Source organism: Notamacropus eugenii, chromosome 3, assembly GCF_028372415.1.
Source record: "Notamacropus eugenii isolate mMacEug1 chromosome 3, mMacEug1.pri_v2, whole genome shotgun sequence".
Taxonomy (NCBI): Eukaryota; Metazoa; Chordata; class Mammalia; order Diprotodontia; family Macropodidae; genus Notamacropus; species Notamacropus eugenii.
Genome location: NC_092874.1, coordinates 283928191 through 283952576, shown reverse-complemented (window position 1 = coordinate 283952576; position 24386 = coordinate 283928191). Strand labels below are relative to the sequence as shown.

General features: G+C 42.8%; 1 protein-coding gene across 8 annotated transcripts in view; it reads right to left on the bottom strand.

Annotated features, from left to right (window-relative positions):
- Window positions 1-24386, bottom strand: part of ANO4 (anoctamin 4) — a 415424-nt gene that overhangs the window by 14707 nt on the left and 376331 nt on the right. For all 8 annotated transcript variants that reach the window (XM_072655688.1, XM_072655689.1, XM_072655692.1 and 5 more), the window contains 7 exons: window positions 21538-21649; window positions 20291-20348; window positions 19362-19459; window positions 16056-16198; window positions 10103-10255; window positions 7954-8101; window positions 1591-1710 (listed from right to left, as the gene is read on the bottom strand). In XM_072655688.1, the coding sequence (XP_072511789.1) occupies window positions 1591-1710; window positions 7954-8101; window positions 10103-10255; window positions 16056-16198; window positions 19362-19459; window positions 20291-20348; window positions 21538-21649 (832 nt within the window). The remainder of the gene's footprint in view (window positions 1-1590; window positions 1711-7953; window positions 8102-10102; window positions 10256-16055; window positions 16199-19361; window positions 19460-20290; window positions 20349-21537; window positions 21650-24386) is intronic.

Genomic DNA, 24386 nt, shown 5'->3' with positions numbered 1-24386 from the left:
TCCACACACACAAGGATGGCCACCACAGTGTACGAGAGCAGCCAGAAAGTCAGGAGCAAAGAGCAGAATTATAAAGGACAAGCCTGGCCTGCAAAAAGACAAGAGCAGGCCATGGGAAGTCACAGGAGAGGACTGGAGAGAGGAATAGAGCCCCCGGGACCTCATCAAGCGGAGCTCCTTCAGGAGAGGTGGAACATGGAAGAGAGCTTAGCATCTCAAAGGTCCAATGATGGTCTAATCTCTTTGCAGTGGTATCTTTACATGATGGAAGTGTGCTGTAACAATGTCCTCCTGGGACCCCATGTCATACAACCACCCTACTAGAGCCCTGACTTGTGAGAACTGACTGCCACTCATTGGCTGTGTGACTCTGGGCAAGGCATTTCGTTTCTGTGGGTGCTCAGACACCTGACGTCCCACCTTCTGTAAAATGAAAGGGTTGGACTAGGCTAGGGGATCTCCAAGGCTCCTTCACTTCTGAGGCTGCCTGATGATACAGGATATAGAGTGCCAGGTTTAAATCTGGCCTTAGATACTTAATAGTTGTGTGATTCTGGGCAAGCACCTAACCTCTATTTATCTCAGTTTCTTCATCTGTAAAATGGAGATGATAATAGTAGCACCTGCCTCCCAGGATGGTGAGGATCAAATGAAACCAAATGTGTAAAGAGTGTTTCATAACTTAAAGTACTATACAAATCCTAGCTATCATCGTCATCGCCATCATCATTATCATCATTCTTATTCTAAGGTTCTTTGACTCTGGGGCTGATTCCAAAGAGCTGCTGATGCCAGGAAGGCTTCAATGTGTTGTCCTGTCAAATCCACAGAGGTCAATACAGTAACTTTGCACACTGCAATTGTCTTTGAACACCTGCAAATAATGGATTTCAGTGGGGAGCTTGGCATCACTATGGGCACAGTCCAAGAGGCCCCAGTGCATTTTCCCTCCTTAATAAAGAAAAAAGGTGGTTCTGTTCTAAGTTCCACAAACAGCATCAGTGTCTTCATCAATAAAATGAGGGGATCAAACTAGACCATCTCAGAGTTCCTCCTTCTCAAGATCTGTGGTGCTACGGTCAAATTGTTCCCTCTGGCATTTCAGAGCTTTCTGATTGGGGGCAAATTGCTTAAAATGAGGAAGGATTGGACTAGATGATCACCAAGATCCCTTCCAACTCCAGGTGCTTCTATGATCTACTAGAATGATAAAGTTTTGTCCTACAGTAAACTGATGTTCTTAGGAACTTCCATTGGTCATCGTGTGCCCACCAGCAGGAAGTGTGGATTAGGGAGTGGAAGGAGATGAGCTCATGTGGTATAGGAGCCAGATAGGAACTGACCCTCCTCCCCCTGCCCTTTACATTGCTGCTCAGGTTCTTGAGGGCTCCATCCTACCAAGTTCCTTTCCCCAGCTTCTTCAAGATGGTTTTGAGTGAATTCTAAAATGCTTGATTAAATTTATTTTCTAAAAACAGTCAACATGAGATGCTTGTTGGAGCTATACCATTCCACAGTCAGGAAAAGGACTAGGGTAGGGAAGAGGGCTAGGGGACCAGAGGAGGAGAAAGATCATCCTTGCATTCCTACCTGCAGTACTTAAGTGGTGTTCCAGAGAATTCACTTCCATCTGATGTAGGTTCAGATCGATTTTCAAAGTCGGAAATGAGAAACACAGAAAGGCTGGCATTAACATAGCCAACCATGCATCTAGGAGAAAAACAAAAATCTCTCATTTAGTACATTAAAAAATAAACTCTTAATACGATCTGCATTAGGGTGAGTACAGTAGGTGAGACAAAGGTTAATAGTAACATTAAACAAGATTGATACAGCTCTTAGTATGTGCCTGGCACTGCGTGCTAAGCACTTTACAGTTTCCTAGGAAGTTGCCTGAGGCACAGAAAGGTGAAATAACGATAAGACTTAGATGGTGTTTTTTAGGTTTGCAAAGTGCTTCACATATTATCTGATTTGAGCCTAGCAACATCCTGGTGAGGTCAATGTTTATGTTTTCCCTTACTCCCCAGATGAGGAGATTGAGGCCAAGAGAAGTAAAGAGACTTGCCCAGGGTCATGCAGTTAATAAAAAATAATAATTATAATACTAACATAATAATGACATATTTACGTAATACTACGTGCCAGGTGTTGTGCTAAGCACTTTACAATCACTTTCTCATTTGATCTTCACAGTGATATTGGGAGAGAGGTGCTATTCTTATGTCCACTTTACAGATGAAGAAACTGAGGCAAACAGGGTAAGGGACTGGTCTATATATACAGCTAGAATGTATAGGATATAGGATTTGAACTCAAGACATACTGCCTCCAAGTTCAGAGCTCTATTCACTTCACTGCTTCCAAAATAACTTGCCTCAAGTTACACAGCTAGAGATTGCCAGAAACAAGATTTAAACCCATGTCATCCTAACTCCAAGTCCAGGCACCGGAAAGTGACCTTTTGTCCATCGTTTCTCATTTGATCATTGTCACCTTCCCTCAAATTACTCTTTGTTTGTTGTATTTCCTTCAGCTTATAATGAACTCAGTTTATTTCCTGAATTCAGCTTTTCTTCTACAACTTCACAAATCCAGGTTATTTTCTAAGAGCAAGAACAGAGCTTTTAGTGGCTGATTTTTAGTAATTTCCCCCTCCCCCAGGCCTATGTTTTCTTGGTGTCAGGAGTTCCTGGTGAGGAACCATCCTTGCAGGTTGATACCTTCTCTGAAACTTGTAGTCGCACAGCAAGGGTTCTTTCCCATTTTTGTGTGTCCTGGACTCCTCAAGACAGTGGGGCAACATCTACGGACTGCTTCTTAGAGCGAAGTTTTTAAAAGCACAAAATAGGATTAACAAGGAGACCAATTACATGGAAAAAGAAATCAACAGAATGATGGGGTTTGTGATTTTATAATGTTTGACTTTGTGAGTTGGGGGCAGTGGTAGAATCAATAAGTGAATGCATGAAAGAGTGTTTATTGAGCACTTAGTATCTCAGTAGGCATTTAGGGTGATATTGTATTTCATGTCCCTTCAGTGGGGTGTGCCCACATAGGACCATCGGTCTCCTGTGTAACAGTAATGGTAACAACACTTATACAGCACTTTAAAGGTTGGAGAGCACTGCACGGATGTCAGCTCATTTGATTCTCATATCAACCCTGCAGGGTGGGTTCTGTTATATCCCCATTTTACAGATAAGGAAACTGAAGCCAAGAGATGAAGTGATTTGCCCACAGGCACACTCACTAACAAGTGTCTGAGGCAGGATTTGATTTCAAGTCCTCTTTCCAGTGCTCTGCCTCTCTGTCACCAGCTGCCTCAGGTTCTGCTTCCACAGGTGTACCAATGTGCTCCTTTCTTCATGAGGTCTTTCCAAGCTCCTTGGCTACCAGTGCTTCAAAGATTGCCTTATTATATCTCTCTGCCTGACATGTGTTTTGTCCATACATATACAAGTGTTGTGTATGTGCTGTTTACCTTCTATTTTCTATCCCCACAACTTAGCATGTAGTAGGTGGATGAGGGGAAGCACAGAAATGTGGCTGTTGGGTGCCCCCCCCCCAATTCTTGAAATCAGAGTGGCTCTGTTTATTCAAGCATTCCTAGGAACAAGGTCATTTCTCAGACAATAGGGGAAGCCTGTGATGGATGGGCTGCTTCTGATTGGTGGCAGATCAAGAGTGATTTGGAGATGCTGTTTCCCTCATCTGTTTAAAGTCGAACACTTGACAGGTTGGTGGGCTGGTTGTTGTCCTTCCAAAATGACATCACCATGATAAAATGAAGTCCCTGTGACTATCTGTGGTTACTCCAAATTTGCGCATCCTACGCTTCCTTTGTGCTGTCTCAATTCTGCTTTGCTCACGGAGCGCAGCACCCTTTCTGATGTGGGCACACCATGCTGAGCGGTCCTGTGCCAGTCTCCCATGTTGCACAGTCAAATCCAAAGTTCTGGAGAGAGACCTTGAGAGTGTCCTTGTATTATGAGTGTCGATGAACGCTTGACAAGCTGTCCGTGCTGATGATCCATTGTCACAGAGACAATGTTGTTCTCCCTTCACAATATAGGAAACCCAAGGAGTTTCTTGCCAGCCACCTACAGTACAAGTTGAAAGTGGGTCCAGAGGGAGGAGTAAATGCTGGCCCAATCAATGCAATGTTAATGATCTCCTGCATGATCATCTCATAAACCAAATGGCTTCAGAGATGATTAAAGTGTCTGCCCATTGACAGCAGCTTACTCTGGTCATGCACTTAACTGAGGGATAATGGGACATCTGCTGTGGGCCCACTGAATGTGCTCCCCTCCTCATTCCTCACAAATGAGTTGGAGTCATGTTCATAACACCAAGTCATTACTGGTAAATGCTATTTATTATGTATCGTCTCATCTGCCAAACCTTACAATCCCAGGCTGGTAAGTTATTAGTCAGTGACTCCTTTTGGATGCAAACCAAAAAAAAAAAAGGAGGGGTGTGCTAGGGTGCTATTAGACATACCACACTATAACCAGAAAACATCAGAGCTGGTACAATGGGTTCAAATCCTGGCCTTGCCACTTTTCTATTTTTGTGACCTTGAGTAAGACAATCTTCTGAGCCTCAGTCTCCTCATCTATAAAATAAAGGAGACTATTGAGAGGGCTTGTGAGGTTCCTTCCATCTTGAAATCTGTGGTCCTGTGAGTGTGACAGCTAGGACAGATGCAGGTCACCCAGGCCCAGGCATGCATTTTAGAGGTGAGGAAATTGAGGTGGGGAAAGGGAAGGAAGTTTTCCTGAGATTTTATCGCCAGTTCAGAGGCAGCATGGATAGAGTGCTAGAATTAACAGTCAGGAAGACCTGAGTTCAAATTCTGCCTTAGCCATTTGCTAGCTGTGTGACCCTGGGCAAGACATTTTATCTGAGTCTTAGTCTCCTTATCTAACAAGAAGTTAATATTGGCTCTACTCTAACAGAGTTCTTTTAAGGAAACTCCTTTGTCAGTTATAAAGTCCTATACTACCAGACACTGTTGCTTTTAGGCTAAAATACAAAGTTCTTTGTATGGCATTTAAAGCCCCTCCAGCTCCAGTCTACCTTTCTGGGTTTATTAGATATTACTCCTCTTTACATGTGCTACATTCTGGCCAAAGTAGCCTCCTTCCAACTCTTTAGAGGCTTCCTGTCTCCTCCTACCTCTGTGCTTTTGGCCCAGGCTGTACCCTGTGCTAGGGATGCATTCCCTCCTCTCACCTCTGACTCTTAAAATCTCTTGTTGGGTTCAAAGTTCCATTTCATTCCTGATTCCTATAGCCACGAATGCTCCCCCAAATTACTTTGTATTTACCTGGTATATACTTCTATATTTACGTATATGCTGTTTCTACCATAGAATGTAATCTCCTTCCGGCCAGGGACCGTTTTGTTTTTGTATTTGTGCCTGAACCATAACAGATGCTTAATAAATGCTTGTTTGTTGATTATAAATGGGAACTGCCATTATTATTTATATCATCATCATCAGAATTTCAAAGTTTTGTCCCAGTGTTTTCTCATTCACTGTGTTCCCATTCTTCTTTAGCTTCCTTATTTAAAAAAAAAATTGAAAGGCTTTACTGCATGGGAAGGGCAGCTTGGTAGTTTAGTGGATAGAATGAATGCTGGGCCTAGGGTCAGGAAGGCTCATCCTCCTGGATTCAAATCCATTCTCGGACGCTTACTAGCTTTGTTTCTCTGGGCAAGTCACTTCACCCCGTTTGCCTCAGTTTCTTTAACTGTGAAATGAGCTGGAGAAGGAAATGGCAAACCACCACAATGTCTTTGCCAAGAAAACCCCAAGGACACAACTGAAACAGAAACAGCCACCACACGGAAAATCAGGTAAAGCAGTGAAGTCACCATGGGGCAAACTGACAATACTCCTTGGCCAGTCACCAAACCTCACCTGCTCTCTGTGGTTTAAGGAAAAGGAGACCTATTCGCAAGGAATCATCTACACTCAACAAGTCCAGAGCAAGAGTCTAGGGGATTAAGCATGGTCTCTGTAACAGCTAATAATCTGTCATATGATCTGCTCTCAAAGGAGTCTCCTTGATTCAAGTCAACCCAGCTGAACAAGATTTTATTAAAAGCTTCTTATGTGTAAGGCATTTTACGCCTCAGAGGTGAGGCCAAACCTCAGAACATCTGAGTAAAAGCTTGTTGTCTGCTCCTGGTCAATTCTCTATCCTGACTCAGTGAATGATCAGAATGGTTATTGGCTGCTGGAGAGACAGCATCGTTCTTGCTTGTCAGGGTCCTGACCCAGAGCCATCCATTCATTCAAATCAGCTCAACTCAAATATTTATTGTTTCCCTTGTGTAGGAAACTGCTACACCTCCTCAGTATGGAGACACAGATATGACACAAGCCCTGTTGTCAAAAGATGAATGCAGAAATAGATACAAGGTAGAATGTGATAAGGACAAGAGAGAGGAAGAGAGATGTGTGTATGAACTTGTTCTAAGACAGGAAAAATGATTAACTGTTTTAGGAAATCCTTATACATAAGTAGCATGATGTAGTGGGAAGAAGAGTTGTGTGTGTGTCCTTCATTCTCCAAGAAGACCATGACATCAGGGAGATGATGACATGACTTGCAGTTGACTTTGATTTGAGGGAGGGAGGGCTGTGCAAGGTCACCAGCCTCACTTTCTTCTCCTGAGCCATCCAGGTCTAGTGGCCAGATTGGAGATGGGAAGGAAGAGTAGGGTCCAAGTGAAAGCTTGGTTTCAGTTCAATTCAATTCAACTCCCAGAGGTGACATGAGGACCTGGAGAGAGGGCTGGACGTGGAGCCACAGAGATCTAGGTTCAGACCTTGCCTCTCTCTGGCTGTGCTACCAGAGGCCATTTATTTTTTCCACAAGTGGCTCTGCTTGGTTTCCCTTCCAGGGAACATTCCACCTCCCCCAGGGTAAGCTGGTCACCTGAAATCTCATCACCCTGCAGACTGATTCAGTGTTTGATACTTAGCACCTTTTGGCCCTCAGTGCCCCACCCCTCTAATGTCTTTCCACCAATGGTTCTGCTGGGTTTCCTCTCCCTGGAACATCATGCTCCATTGCTCAGCACTCCCTTGTAGTTCTCAAACAGTCCCCAGTTTGAGCTTCCTTTTGTGTATTGTCTGTTCCCCATCAGAACCAGGGCATGCAAGCCCTATGCTTAACACAAAGGAGAATGTGCTAAGTACAATATAATCTCAATTCAACTCGTCCCTTGCCTGAATGACTTTGTCAGATCCTTCAATGTTGACAGAGAGAGAGAGGAAAGCATGATACCCCTGGGCTCTGAGTGGGAGAGACTGGCCACTTTCTACCAAGTGAATGCAAAATGGTTCAGGAGATGAGGCTGGTTAAGTCCACTGTGCTGGCTTCATAGCTGTCTCCAGCTAGTCTAGAGATGCCAGTCCTTCTGCCTGCACATGCATGCCATTCATGTGATTTCCAGGGAACTGGGCCATCTAGTTCTCCTGCAGTTGTATCAGGCTGGGTCAGAGCCAACAGCCCTAAATGACATTCAGTTTTTAACTGTGTGATATGCAGGGTTAATTCACAGAACTTGTTTGTTGTGTGGCATGTTAAATCAGATTGTGACTCATTTCCTGTATTCAGGAGAAACTTGTCTTGATCACAGAATTACAGATGGAAGAGATCACCTAGTTTAGCTCTTTCCTTTTACAGAAGAAGTAACTCTCATCCAGGGAAGAGAGGTGATGTCTCTGAGGTCTTACAGGTGGTAAGTGTCAGAGGCAGGATTTGATCCTCCATAGCCTGTATTCTTCCAGCTACAATCCACTTTAAGATCTCTTATGCTCAACTCCATCCTTGCATCCTTGACAACTGTCCCTCTTTCAGTTTTATCCTTGCCACACATATTTAAGAAATGAATGGCCAAGTACATGATGGTTCAGTGGCCTAGACTTACTTTTGTCCAGCTTCTCCTTGGCCTGCACAAGGTCCGTATTTGTAAGCGTAAACCAGGCGAGGGATGAAGTCAGATGTTATGGCTATGACAAATGCATTTGTGATCACAGAGAGAATCCCAATGCCTTCAAGAATTCCATACCAGATTCCTGTGCACAGAAAAACAATGGTGTCTGGTAAGCTCTAGGAATAACAATCTCCCAAGCAACAAGCCTCTCTATTACATCACATTGCCTATTATTATAATTTTTGCTAGTATGTAAATACAAAAGTAAGGTGGTCTCTGTCCTCAAGCAGCTTATAATCTATTGGAAGAAGTCTAAATTGTATGTTGGGAAACAATTTCTGCTGCAGCCTTCATTGTTTGCAGGCTCCCACTCATTGTCCCTTAAGATGACAGGGACAGCCAGACATGAAGTCTTTTATTCTCCAAAGGAGTTCTGGAGAAAGAGTCAGCACGCATGGTGGATAAACTCCTCAGGAGCTGACACTGAGGCAGTGCCCTGGCCTGAGATGACTTGGCAAAATCTCATCCAGTTGAGTGGCCAGCCAAGAGGCCATGCCAGTTCATCATCAGGAGTCTCTATAGTCTGAGCCAAGAACATCTACAGTGGAGGCTGCCCTTGTTCAGGATCCATTCTTGCATCTCACAGGCTTTGCCAATACTACTCAATCCTAAATCCCATTAACTTCCAATTTCAAAAGGTTATCTTCATGGTTGAAAAGCCTGAATTTAAGAGTCTCTATGGCCACTGCTGAGAGAAGAGTTTAATAAATCTAGTGCCTCAGAATATTCTTGTTAGAGCCACAGGAAAAATGGATAGGGAATGGGAATCTTAAACCACCTCATCTAAAGAGAACTGAAAGTTTATTAAAGAAAAAAAAAATAACAAAAAGAAAACCAAGGTTGAGCTTATTAAGAAACAGGGAATGATATCTACGGTATATGATTGCATGCCCCTAGTAATTTACATGTTGTCTTCTCCATTAGACAACAAGCATTAAGTTTATTAAAGCTTAAAATCACTCTAAGCCCTTTGGGACACCCCATATTAAATGAACCAGCCAGGCAACAAACAATGAGTAAGCTATGTGCTAGGCAAACTGTGCTAAATGCTGGGGAGAAAAAGGGGAAAAACGTCCCTGCCCTCAAGGATCTTACATTTAATGGGGGAGACAACATGGAAATGACTAGGTGCATGTAAGATATACACAGTAATCCTTTTCTTGTTTCTTTATTCAATCAAATGCTTGATTTGTTGCTTCTTTTTTGTTAAGCTATCAAAGCTTAAAGTGGCAGCAAGACTTTTGGGACACCTTGTACGTGCTCCTTAGCCATCTGAATGAGGAAAGTCTTCAATGTCCCAATGACAACACAATTTCTTCTTAAAAGGTATCATTTTCAACAACAACAGTAATGACTTTACAAAATGCTCTGAAGTCTGCCGAGTGGCCTTCCCAACAGCCTTGAGAGGTAGCTATCCCAAATTCCATTTCAAAGATGATGAAACCAAGGCACAGAGACACTAAGTGACTTTCTCCTGGCCATGTTTCTAGAAAGAGTCAAAAGCGGAACTTGAACCCCAGTCTCTCAGACTCCCAATTCCAGTGCTAACAGAAATAAAGAATTCAAGAAATGGAAAGAATATTCTATCCCTAGAAAAGAATCCCTTCTACAACTATACCAAACAAGTCTTCATCCAGCCTTACACCTGAAGACTTCCAAAGATGGGGAACCTACCACCTCCTGAGGAAGTCCATTCCACTTTAGGATAACTGTTGATTGGGAAGGTTTTTTCTGACATCAAGCCTAAATTTGTTCCTTTGCAACTTCCATCTCTGTCTTTCTCCTGTTTCATCCCTCTGAGGTCAACAGAACAAATCTAATCACTTCTCTACATGACATTCCACCAAATACTTGAAGACAGACACTGTGTCCTCCCTGAGTCTTTTCCTCTATCCAATATACCATGCTACCTTTCCTTTGGACAAAAAATGAAAGAATATTTTTTCACAGGCAATCACAGATTCATTTTCAACCCATTATAGAAAAACCAATATTCATGGAGTAGGCTTTCTTATTTCTAGTTTAACCACCCATCAGACAATGCTACAACTTGTGAGGTTAATACAACTTTCTGCTTTCTCACCTATGTCTTTGGCTCTTGAAGCTAAAGGTCTCCTCCACTGCGTCACAAATTTATATGCATCCAGTCGGATTTCAATAATGTTGTTCAGTAAGGCCAGGAGTGGTGCCAAGGGGAAGGCTGCGACAAAGATAGTGGTGAAGCCAAACTGAAGAACTAGAAAAGGGAACAGGAAAAGATCACAAAAATCGTCGGTTTTCAACCCTCCCTTGCAGAATACTCATGGCTGTCAGATATTAAGAGTTGTCATTTTACTCAATATGAGAGCATAGAGGAGATCTTTTCTCAGTGGGTAGTTTAACAAGTATTTATTAAGCACCTACTGTATGCAAGGACCAGTGCTGGGGATAAAAAACAAAAATGAAACATCTTCTGCCCTCATGAGTTTACATTCTAGAAATAGATATCTAGAAATAGATATTTGAACTATAACTCCTAAAGCTAAAACAATTAGGTTAGAGCCTTTTGGGGGGAGGAATAGCCAAGCTCATCTTTTTTTTATGAAGGCAACAACAGACAAGTAGTTGTTGGAATGACCTTTCCCTTTCGACTTGTTTTCACTTTTGGGCCTTCCTAGCAATCCATTTGTGATTAAACAGTGGTTATTAAGAAGTAGCCAATTTACCAGCTGGAAAGAAAACTGGGGGTGGGGGGAGAGGGGTCTATTTCTTACAATAAGAACATTAATATTGTTTAACATAAACGAGAGAAAAAGCTTTTTGGAGAATAAAGGCTCTTTGAAGGCGTGTCTCCATGACAACAACAGTTACTTGAAAGATGGAAAAATATGGTTAGTTAACTGGTTGTTTTTGGTCTACATGACACCAAAGAACAGACTTGATGCAGATGTTTCCCAAACTAAATGCTGGTGAGCCATCTGAATTCACTACACTGGCCCAACAAACACTTATTGAGTCTCAAACAAAGGCACTATGCTAAGTGTGGGGAATGGAAAGATGAATAAACATGGGGCCTGAGCTCAAGGAACTTACAATCTAATAGGAGAATTACCGGATATGATATTGATAGCTGTAATTTCTATTTGCCAATAGGACCAAGAGAGGTCCATCTAAAGTACTATGAGAAATTTGAGAAGGAAATGGTTACTTCCAGCATAGAGGATCAAAGGACCTTATGGGACCTTGAAGGAAGGATTTCAACCATTGAGGGCTAGGAAGGGAAAGATGGAAGGGAAGACAGTTTATTCTGTGCATTGCATGGGTATGGGAGAAGGCAGGACAAACACAAAGGATGGTGAGTGGTACAATTTGGCTGGCCTGTAGAGTATGTGAAGAAGAGTAGTGCGAGATCAGGCTAGAAAGTTGGGTTGGGACCAAATTGTGGAGAGTCTTGGATGATATACTAAGGAGTTTATATCTCATTTGTGAGGTAATGAGGAGCCATCGAAGATTTCTGAACAGTGGGGTGATATAGTCAACTGTGCATCAGAAACGCAAGTTAGATAGAGATGTGAAGGTCAGGTTAGAGACAGACAGGAAGAAGATAGCTTGGAGATAGGAACACCAATTAGGGGACTATAACAATAATCCAGGAAAGAGGATGAGACTCTAAACTGGTGACACTCCAGTAACACTGGAGATGGAATGGAGAAGACAGATAAATATGACAGAAGGAAGACTTGGTTAGGATCTGGTGAATTAGAGAAGACCCCAAGAAGTCCAGTTGGGATAACAGGGAGGATGATGGTGCCATTAACAGGAATACAGAGATCAGAGATAGACAGGTGTGCAAGGTAAGATGGTAAGTGGAGTTTGAGATGCCAGCAGGCCATCAAGGTAAAGACTGTTATACTGGTGGAAGGCACCAAGTTAAGGGCTGGGGATAGAAGTAAAAGTGAAGCCTGCCCTCAAGGAGCTTACATCCTAATGGGGGAAACAACAAGTAAACATAAGAGTACAGAGAATACATGCAAAATGAAGACACAGTCACACTCACATAAAGAATTTCAAGTCCGGAGATTCCTGCAGCTACCTAATCCTATTCATACTTGAAAATGAATGCCCCATATAATGGACTTGAGTCGTTATCCAACCTTGTAAGTGTCGTAAGACTTCTAGTGGGGAAAAAACCGCTGCCTTTTAACGTAGCCATTCCATTTCTAGAAATCTCTCATCTTGGCAGTTTTTTCTTTCATCAAACCTTGGATTTACTTCTTTGCAACTCTGACTCCCCACTACTAGTTCTGTCCTCTGGGGGCCTAACAGAACAAGGCTGATCCCTCTTCTGATGACAGCCCTTCAAAGTCTTGAAGCATTTGCCTTTCCCCTTTCCCTCCCCCTCATAATTTCTCTTCATGGGAAACAATAGATATATAGAAATACAGGGTCACAGATTTAGAGCTGGGACCTTAGAGATCACGTCCAACACTCTCAACTTACAGATACTGAGGTCTAGAAAAGTTAAATGGCTTGCCTAAGGTTACCTAGTAAATGGCAGATCCAGGATTATGTGTCCCTGAGTTCAATGTTCTTTCTACTGTACTATACTGCTGGGTCATTCTTGGTGTCTTTGACTAATTCTCATACTGTATAAACTCGAAGTCCTTCACTTTCCTAGGTGCTCGCCAGTCTATCAATGTCCTTTCTGAACCGTGGCACCCAGATGGAACAGCTCCTTTTGCCAAAACTCACATACCAAAATTTCCGGTCCTCTTATAATTTTTTTGCTTCTTCCAGATATTCTGGTTTATCAATGTCTTATGACATTGACAATAGAACCCAGCATAATACTCTGAGTATGTTCTGACACCCAGGTTATTATCACCTTTCTGCTCTTGGCATTACACTTCGATTTTGGTTTGAAATCAAGTTTTTGGTGTCAGTACCTTCTGCTAATAACTTGAAATTAATTATGTGAACTATGTAGGAAATAATATTTTAGAGAAAGCTTTAACTACACATGGGCTTAATGAATAAAATGATAAAACTAAAGAACTCTGAAATGTTAATTTGGCCAGATGTAGAGAAGTCTCTGTTGCACACTGACTGACATTTCACCTAATTGGTTTATTTGTCCTGCCATATTTTTTGAAGGAACATAATGAACTTTTATGGAATTTGGGACATTTGATCTATATTATATTACATAGTAAGTGGGATATATACTGTCAGCCAGCTTGAAACAACATGATAACCAAGACCTTTTTCAAATGGGCAGAAACTTCATAGTTTTTACTACATTTCCATGAAATCTGGTACTTTGCAAGAAGGCACAAATAGAGACTTAAAGCAATATAATTTGACTTGGAAGAGACTTAAGAGGCTTCTAGTCCAACATCCTCATTTTATAGATAAGGAACCAGAGACTGCAAAAACTGAAGTGGCTTGCCTATGGTCACACAGAGCTCCTATCAGAGATGGAATTTGAACCCAGGGCTTTCAGATTCTAACTACAAGATTCTGTCTGCCTCGTCAAAAAATGTGACATCACTAACATCCTAGTTGTTGAGCTGTTTCAGTCGCATCTCACTCTTGGTGACCTCACTTGGGATTTTCTTGGCAAATATACTGGAGTGATTTGCCAGTTCCTTCTCCAGAACATTTTACAGATGAGGACACTGAGGTAAACGGGGTTATGGGACTTGCCCAGGGTCCCACAGCTAGGAAGTGTCTGGGGCCAGACTGGAACTCAGGAAGATGAGCCTTCCTGACTCCAGGCCCAGCACTCTATCCACTATGGTGCCATCTAGCTGCCTCAAGTATCCTAGTACTAACTAGCAGAAAACTTAATTCCTTCCCCTTTCTGACTTTATGTTCAGAAAGATCAGTGGCTATGTTTTATCTAACCTGGTTTTTTCTCCCAGCGCACAGTAGGTGCAAAATGGCTGCTGAAGAATGAATGGTTGAATAGATGAGTGCAAAATGAAGAGTAAGCCAAATGAACTTAGACTGTGTCCACAGTGATTCTTTGAGTCATGTAAGAAGCAAAGATATTACGGGAAGCTTCTTGGACACATATTTCATACAAGTTATTTATGATGTGGGGAAGTCCCTCTGCCAGTGCAGGTTGGTGACTTAAAGTCACAGAAAGTTGTCTGGGGACACTGGGGACACTTGTCCATGCTCCCTGAGCCAGTAGGTGTCAGAAGTGGGACTAGAACCCAGGTCTTCCTGGCTGAGGCTGGCTATCACTCTGCTCTGCCATACAATAAGGGTCCAGGTTGGGTCTGCATTGGGCTGCAGTGGACAAAGGAAACCAAGAGTACAAAATATAGTTGACTTGGTTGCTTGAGATCCATCTACATGGTACACCTCCATTATGGGAAGAGGAAGAATTGTTTCCCTACCTCTGCTATGAGAATTTCCCTTTAGGAAATAAGGTGGATTCTTTTTTTGGGGGTAGAAGAGGAAAGGTGCTATCAACATCACTTTATGGATTAGAATTTAAAATAAGAAGATGATATGTACAGTGGTGAACTGACCATTCCCAGTAATTCCTTTTTCTTCCTCAGTGTCTTCAGAAATTCCAGACATGCCACTTGCTTCCCTCCCTTATCACCCTCCTCATCAGACACCTTGACTCTCCTGAGAATAACTCCACTCAGCGTTCAACTCATTGACTGGGGAGCCCTTGCTTGGAACATATCATCACAAGTCCCAGGCATGCTGCCCACTTACCTTCTGGCCTCCTCTCCATAGCAGCTTCTTTGCCCCAACTTGGGTATCCTCTTTTCCCCTCCTCCCACATGTTTTCTAGTTCCCTTTATGTATTCTCTGCCTCCATTAGAATGAAAAATATTTGAGAGTAGGGATCATCCTACTTTCATGGTCATGTCTGGCAAATTATAAGCACATTCTTTTTCTTTCCTTTCTCTCCTCTCCTTTCCTTTTTTCCTTCCATTTGTCTTCCCCTTCCTTTCCAACTTCTTTCCTCTCATCCATCCATCTATCCATGCATCCATCCATCTATCCATGCATCCATCTATCCATCCACCCATCCATAACTCTCTTATTTACTGAGCAGGAAGAAACAGCACAGCAGTGCCTTCAAATGAGTTTGTTCTATTAGTAAACTGTATTAATTAAATTTTGCATTAATGTTCAGTTTGACTTCAACTTAATGTCATATCATTCAGGCAGCTTGTAACTGAAATTCCCAAAACATCAGCATATATTTAATGCATAAACCATCCAAAAACTCTTTTTTATCACTTAGATTTTACTAGTGCCCAAAGAAACTTAGTTGTATTTTTTTAACCAGGAAAAATATCCCAATGGGGGAAAACTTTTAAGGTGCATTCTAAATTTAGTTTCTTAGAGAACAGTTCCTTCTTAAATGTAAGATAAGTCTAGTTTTTCTAGGTCTGATAAGGAGAATTCCTTTTTCCTTTCCTTGGTTTGCTATTTTCTGATAACTCATTTGTGTTCTCCAGTGACTTTGAAAGATAAGAACATTGCACTATTGCTGGAACATTCTGATACCTATCCACTTGAGGTAAAAAAAAAAAAAATTAACAGATTTTTTTCCCCTTTGTGTTAAATTGTCTTTTTTTTTTCACTATGGTGAAGATATAGACAGAGTTTCTTAAAGTAATAATTGTAGGGATGTGGAGCTGCAGAGGACCTTGGAGACCACTGGTTCAAATCCCTCATTTTACAGATGAGGAACCTGAGGCCCAGGGAAGTGAAGCTTTCTGCTCAAGGTCATTGGGTCCTCTGCCTCCAGAAGATGGTGCTCCTTCCTCTTTGCCTTCTGGGGTATAGCTCCAGTTCTTGGTTAGAAGCTCCTTGAGAACAAGGGCCATGGCTTGTCCAGATTGGCATCCCTGGCAGCACTTAGGATGGCACCTTGCACACAGTAGGTGTGTGGTTTTGTTTGCTTTTTGGTTATACTAACAGTCAAACATCTTTCTAAGAAGAGGAGTAGATTTAGGTAAGAACATCCCAGAGGGCTAAAATTTACATTTTAAAAAATAGGCAAAAGAACTTTTCCATACTCATTTCTAGGTATTCATCAAAGAGCCCATAAGCATTCATGGGCTGCAGGTTATAGTCCCTTTCCCATTGTGGGAAACTGGTTTTTCTCTGTGTGCCTTGCTCTTGACGGACTTTTCTCCTCGTCCACCAGTTCTGAATTAACCTGCATGACAAAAAACCAATTTGGAAAAAAAATTTGTATTTATAAAAGACTTTCCAGGCCAGTCACCATATGCAAACACAATAAAAGGAGAAATGAAAAAGCGAAGAACATGTTTGAGACATGGGAAAGGAGGGCCCGTGGTGGCAGCAACATGGAACCCGTGGAGGCGGGGTCGCTCTTATTTCCAAGGTACTTTGCGTGCATGATCTCAGAGCGACGTGATTACAACAGCTACACACCTGATGCTGGGCCTGGAGTCAGGAAGACCTGAGTTCAAATTTGGCCTCAGACACTGGGCAAGTCACTTACCTCAGCCCTAGTTTTCTTATCTCTAAAATAGGGATAATAACAGCACCTACTTCCCAGCGTTGTTGTGAGGATATTACTTGCAAAGAATTTTGTGAACCGTAAAAGGCCATATAACTGCTTATTATAATTATAATTAATAATACCAGTGCAGATTCCTACTTATTCTGCAGCTTAATGTCGTAGAGGGTCCGTGTCACCTCCCAGGTAACACTTGTGTTGTGGAATTATTGGCTATGCTTATCTGTTGCCCTTCCTAAGGGTCAACAGCACCCCGATCTTAAAGATGAGAAAACAGGCCTGAAGAGATGGTAGTGACTTGCCCATAAGTGGCTGATCTAGAGCCTGGGCCCAGCCCTTAGGCCACCAAAGCCAGGGCATGTTCCGTTAGCCCACGCATGCCACAGGCCACCAGAGCAGCGGGGTGCCCTAATCATGGACCCTTGGCTGCCCTTCACATTTGGGATTTATGAGCATTGAGACTGTTGGAGGCCTTCCTCAGATTTTCTCATTCCTACGTTTCCCTTTCTGACTGTATGATGGCCATGGACTATTTAATGGAGAGGGAAGTGTGTGTGAAGTAGAACTTCCATCGTTAGGTCAGTAAGGTGGTGCAGTGGACACAGCCCTGGGCCTGGAGTCAGGAAGATGCAAGCTCAAATGTAGCCTCAGACACTTACTAGCTGTGTGGCCTTTGGCAAGTCACTTTATCTCTGTTTGCCTCAGTTTCCTCATCTGTAAAATGGGAATAATAATAGTACCTCTGTTGACATAATTGCTGTAAAACTCTTTGCACAGTTCCTGGCATGTAGTAGGCCCTATATAAATGCTAGTTATCATCATCATCATCCTCCTCCTCTATCCTGCTGTTAGCATCATCTAGCTTAAGCCACTTAGCTAAGAATCAGGGTCAGCTTTAAGAGGTAGCTGCAAGACATAAAGAAAGAAAACTGCAAAGTGGGGAATCAGTGCTTCACGGATGGGGGGTGAGGGGTGGGGATGGGGGGGGGAAGCCTAGCAGAGGGAGAGGCAGGGTAGGGAAGGCACTGAGGCAGGCAAAGGGCTCAAAAAAGATGAAACTGGAAGTATGGAAAAAAGCCCCTCAAATTCACAGACTTTGTAGTAGATCTCAGGCTACAAGAGTTAGTCTGGGACTCCTTGCTTCTGTGGTATGCTTGAATTATTATTTGGATTTTGAACAGAATTTCCATGATGGGTTTTTTAATTGAGAAAACATTCTAGCTAGTTATTCAAAACAGACTACCTCATTTGGCCCTTTTCTTCTCTGGTACCGTAAGAAGCTGGAGAAGGAAAATCAAGGGCCTGTAACCAGGGATGGGGAGATACAGATGAAGATACCAGACCACTTCCAGACATGAGCTGCTGAGAAGGTGGGGTGACTTTCAGGCTCATCATTGTCTGTTGGTGGCCTTAGCTGGGCAGCGGGCAGTGAGGGAGGAGAGGAGAGAAGGCCAGGGGTGTGATAACATCTTGATCCTTACAGAATGTCCCAATAAAGACCCACAACACAAACCAACAGGCATGGGGGAAAACGGGAAGAGGCTATGCATTGCAGATTTAGATCCCTGTAACAATTAACTGTCTAAAACTGCAAACATAGTCAAATTAAAAGGTTTTATTTACTTAATTATAATCAAGAATCAGCTCACAATAAAATATAGGGGTGTGCGTGAGGGGGAGGGGTGCCGTCATGGACTTTTCAAAGGACGTTTTCTGATCTGTTTTTCATTTTGTTTTTCCTGTTCCCTGTGCTCAGAGGATCTCAGACCCAGAGCTGGAAAGGACTTCATGAGCCTCATTGTATCAATGAGGAAACTGAGGCGTAGAGTTAGAAATGATTTGCCCATGGTCACATGGGTAGTACACATCAGAGGTGAGATCTGAACCCTGGTCATCTGCTGGGGCAGCTTCAGAGTTATGGAATGACCACTGACTATCTCCTCCTAAAGCAGTTGCAGGGAGGCCACATGCACAAGCGTCTCTACTATGAAGATCATGATCAGTTCCTTGGCATAGAATGAAGGGGAGGAGGGGACCAAGGTGTGAGCTCTGAAGGACTTCACTTAAAGGTTCTTTGTGGGTTAAGCACAAACTTTACCAGCCTCTTTGTTATTTAAAAAAAAACAGTCATAGAAGGCAATATAGTATAATGCAAAGAGTGTTGGCTTTAATGTCTGAGGGCAGTGCTTGGCATATAGTAGGTGATTAATAAATGTCTGTTGGCTGATTGACTGACTGGTTTGTCCTCTTTGAATCTCCATTTCCTCATCAATGAAGTGTAACAGTTCCACTAGCTGGCCTCTGAGGTCCCTTGTAGCTCTAAATCTATGATCCTAATGATGGTGGACAAATACAGCACTGGGATGTTCATAAAATACTTTAATACATTCTCTGATTGGGTCCCTCTTGCTCCTCAAATCCTGTGATGTCATCTTAGCCCCATTTTCCAGATGCAAACATTGAGGCTCACAAAGCCTCAGTGTCTGTTTCATCATCCCATAGCTAGTATGTGTCACAAGCAGAATCATGGATTTTGAGCTGAAAGAAATGGTAGAGGCCATTTAATTCCATCCCTTGATTTTTACATATGAAGAAATTGAGGGAAATGAAGGTTTGCCCAAGCTGGGATTCAAACTCTGATCTCTCCTGGCTTCAAGGATAGCTCTTTTTCTACCATCTCATGCTGCCTCTTGCCATCCTTCTGGCTGGTGGCTAGCACTGAGTCTTCTAAAACAGGTCCTATATGGTCTGCCCCAAAGGCCAGCTGTCCCCGGGCCCTCTCATGGGCCATCCATACAAGGCAGTAGGCCCAGCATCAGAACGTCTCTATACTTACGGGTAGCCAAGCTCCATGAAATTGTTCCAGGTCTGCTTTAGCACCATTATAATTCCCATTTGCATACAGAGATCAATAAGGCATCCACTAGGGTGGCACTGCAACACAAACACAGAGCTCAATTAGATTAAGCTCCTGGAGGGCAGGGCGTGTCTTCTGCCTCTTGTTATATCCTTAGCAGTTGGCTCAGGGCCTGGCACAGAGTCAATTGTTGTTTTTCAGTCATGCCCGACTCTTCATGACCCCATTTGGGGTATTCTTGGCAAAGATATTGGAGTGCTTTGCCATTTCCTTCTCCAGCTCATTTTACAGCTGAAGAAACTGAGGTCAACAGGATAAAGTGACTTGCCCAGGGTCACACAGCTAGTAAGTGTTGGAGGCCAGATTTGAACTCATGAGGATGAGTTTTCCTGACTCCAGGCCCAGGGCTATATATCCACTGTGTCACCTAGCTACCCCTGGCACACAGTAGTAAATGTTTATTGAATGACTAAGGAAAGAAGAAGAACCAAGGCTGTTCCCTTACTTTCTCCCTTCTTCCTGGCCCTCCTCACAACCCTTGTGGTGGAGGAGGGCCAAACTTAGAGGTCTTCTCCCCTCTTTGTACCCATGGTCAAGTGTCAGGATTGGAGAAGTAGGGCTAGTTATGGGTTGGGGAATTGGGGTTATAAGTGCATAAATACAGATCTATGCACATCACTAATAGATTTTCTCTACATAAAAATCTTATATATACAAACCCATACACATATATGTGAATGATTAGGTTATTCTATGAATGATTAAACTAGCATCCTCTTTACTTTTCCCCTCCCTGCCTCTTCCCCTACTGAAATTGCCTCTGGAATAAGAATACCCAGTTACCGCTTTGCCCAAATTAAGGGCCTCTGTTTTCCCCCCAAAGTTGGGCCTCCCAAGGAGATACAGACCTCTTCTAGTCTCCACCTGTTTATCAGCCTCAGATAGGCACCCGGGTGTCCTGTAAACCTTCAACACAAGAGACCACATTAAGGCGCCACACGCAGCAGGGTCACTCAGTTCATGCTTGACATAGCCTCTAGCTCCTCTTTCAAATAAATCACTGGGTGCTGTTCTATCACACCAGTTGCCTTAATAGGCTTTATTTCCTTAGTAATAACTCATGGTCCTTTCTGAAAATGATCCTTACTTCATTTTCCTTCATTCCCTGAGCCCCTCCACCCTATTATATGATAAATTTCAGGGACTTTTTCATCCTTCCCCAATCCCAAACACATAAAGCCCTGACATATTCATGAAAGGGTCTTTCCAGTGATCTCTGATGTCAGGCCATGAAGCAAGGGGTAGGAAGGACCAGAATGCCTGGCATATAATGGGTTGTTGACCAAGGCTTGCTCCACCTCTCATCGATGCTTAGAGACCTAGTGTTGAAAGGGACATCGGAGGCCAGCTAGTCCAAACCCTTCATTTTATCACGTGAAAAGTGAGACCTAAGGAAGCCATAGGATTATAGATCTAGAGCTGGTAAGGATGTCAGAGGTCATCTCATTGAACCCCCTCAGGAATGCAGGTGAAGTGAGCTGCTCAAGGTCACACAACTAGTATGATAAAGAAATAGGTTTATTGCAAGATGGGAACTTGCAGACTAACCCCTCATTTTACAGAGGAGGAAACTGAGGCCTAGGCAGGGGAAATGACTTGTAAAGATATCATGGGTTTTCAAGCTGAAAGAGAACTTCAGAGGGCATCCTGTCTAGCTCCTTCATTTTAGTGATGAGGAAACTGTTAAGAAATAGACCCAAGGTCACACAAGGAGTGTCAGAGGAGTGACAGGAACCTAGGTTTTTGACTTTAGAACCAGAACCTTTTCCATTTGACCACACTGCCTTTTCCCTCTGTTTCTGGGGGACCTCTCTGTTACAACTTACTGTAAAAGGACTTTAGAAGCTGCAGATTTCTCCAAGAATTCTGGTGCCAAGTTTTGCAGTAAAACAGTGAAGTGGTTAAATATGGGCGGTTTAAGTTTTCTTCTCCAAGAACCCTGGATGTCTGAACAGCCCCTTTGGCCCTAGTCCTTCCCCAGTAAGAAACATCACCCGTGTCCCTGGCTACCTACAGAGGGGTGCTATCTCAGCTCAGTCACACACCCATTCTCTGCTCCCTACATGGGACAAGATGCGTGGACTCAAGTCCTTACCTTCCAAGGAAGAATGCGATGTAAAAGGTAGAGCTGTTCAGATTGACAAACTGAAAAAGAAACATTTTCAGAGTGAAGCTGTTCTCCCACTCAGACTCGGTGCGAGGCTGCTCTGTGGACAAAGAAGGGGCAGAGATTGAGAGCCTGCACCTGACCCTCCAGCCTCCGCTGTGCCTGCTGACCAGCGCCTCCCTTGCCAAGGGCCCACCACACTGGCCCTTCCAGCTTTCAGGGAGGCTTGAATGCATAGACCCACGAAGGCCACTCAAAATTAACTGTAACCTGGTGAAACAGTTCAAATACAGATGAAGAAGAAACTCTTCTCATTAACCTATCAAAGATTTAGCAGAGTAATCCTATAAAGTTGTTTAAGGCATAGAGGGATCATTTCATTCTTTGTACCATCTCTCCCAGCTCCTGGAACGGTGCCTGGCACAAAGAAGGCCGTTAATGCATGCTTACTCGTTGACTGGGGAGGTTAAGGGTCTTGACTTGGGTCACCTGGGTAGTAAGTGTCAGAGGATGATTTGAACCCAGGTCTCCCTGATTCCTAGTCCAGCTCCCTATTCCCTTTGCCATAGCTGCCGTTTGCAGTGTGGATATTCAGATTCTGCTGCCTCTGTTGTCTGGCTCAGTGTGAGATACTTCTCCCCTGCTTAGCAGATGGCTGAGGATCTTTCTGGGTCACAGCCACTCTCTAAAGATCACCTACAAAAATTGGGGTGTATGTTTGTGTGACGGGGTGGAACCTGACTTGGTGGAATAATTACCAAGTGACAGAATTACAGGTTTGTCTAGTATTGAAGGCAAGGCAAAAATTTCTGGGAGAGCAGAGGTTCTGAGGGTAACTGACTTGCATTGGGTTACATGGATAGTAAAGTGCAGAACTCAGACGTGATCCCAGGCCTTGTGACTGAGAGTCTAATACCTTTACTAATGTAGGCAGATGGTGGGTTTTTTTTTGGATTTTCTATCCATGTTCTTTCTAACTGGGGCTGTACAGAGAGATTTTAATGGCAAAAAGTCAACAAGCATTTCTCCCTGGGAAAACTGCATATAGAAATGAGCCAACATGGGTCATATGTGAATGACTGTATCTATAAATTTAGGGACTAACAGCTTGTGTAATAAAAGTGCAGCCTTCTTTACATCTTGGAGATGTGTTAAACACTTGTGCTCCATTCACAGCTGCCCCCAGCTCATTCCACTGCTTTGTGAGCTCTGAAGAGTTCACCTGGATGGACATAGGTTTTCACTGTGTCATAGATCATGGCTTTGGAGGGATTCTTGGTGACAGGCTTATTTCTACCCTTCATAACAACCACCTGAGGATGTGATATAAAAGTAAATTCTGTGTGAATTATAAAGTACTGACATGGGATCTTAGGGACAAGTTAGAAGGGACCTCAGAATCAAGTGGTGGCTCAATCAACAAGCCATCTGGTCCAGCCCCCTCACTTCCCTGATGAAGAAACTGAGGCCTGTGGAGGTTAAATGACTTTTGTGAATGGTCACATGGATAGTAAGTAAGCAGCAGAGTCTAGTGGATCTGGAGCAAGTCCTCTGGTCAAATGAACAAATAGAAACTTTGCTCATTCTATAATGGGTTTTTTAAAAAATAAAAATGTCTTGCTATTTAAATTTGGTCCTTTTAAAATATATCCCAAATGCAAACTTAATTCAAGTGAAAAAACATTTTTAAGCCCCTACTATGTGTGAGGCATCACAGGTTTATATGGTGGCTGGCAAAGAATCTCAACATTTAAGGTCATAGGATCATAGGTGCAGAGCTGAAGGGACCCTGTAAATCACTAGTTCTACTTTCTCATTTTTTTTCTTAAAATGAGGAAACTGAGGCTCAGGGAAGTAAAATTATTTAGGATCAGAGATCTATGGAAAGGACCTTAGAACCATCTAGAGTACAATACTTTTATCTTATAGATAAAGAAACTGAGTTCTATGGAGGTGTGTTTTGAGCTCAGGACCCCTTATTTTCAGTTCTTGGATTCCTACTAGAGATCTAGAACGAGAAAGGACCTCAGAGTCATCTGGTCCAATGTTCACATTTTCTTGATGAGGAAGCTCATTTCTAAAGAGGTTGTGTGGCTTGCCCAAATTCACACGGGGTGGGATTTGAACTCAAGTCCTTCAACATATCACCACCTAGCTGCACTCCCTGAGGGTTTTGTCTCAGGCACAAGACTCAGTTCCACATGGTTTCCTTTTTCTGAGAAGCTAGAAAGCTTAAAAATACAGATTACAAATAAAATTCATAAAATGCTCTGAGCCCCTAGGTAATCTGTTGATTATAGAAATGAAAAGATTTCCTGGCCAGGGAAATTTGTTGTAATCAGATATGCACAGGTCCCCACCCTTATCGCATTCTCTGTAGAAAGGATTCTTAACCTTTTGACTGTCATGGATCCTTTTGACAGCAAGGTCTATGGACTCCTTCTTAGAATGATGTTTTACAAAAACCCAATCATATTGAAAATTATTAAAATATTTTAAAATAAAAAAAATTAATGGATCTCAGGTTAACCAACTCCTTAAAAGGAAAACAAACAAATCAAAAAGAGCCCCCCTGTATTTCTTTCTCTATAATAACTTCCAAAGAGCTTCTATGGTAATGACCCCAATATGAACCCTCAGTGATAAAACATTCCTCCTTCCTCTTGGTTAAGGAGTGGAGGGCAATGAATATGGAATCATATATTTCAGATACAGTGGCTACACTTGGTTTTGCTCAGCTATTTTCTCTGTTTGAAAGAAGAGTTTACTGGGGGAGGGGAGTTGAGGTAGGAAGAGATCAGGAGATGAACATGATATACAAACAAAAGGCATCAAAT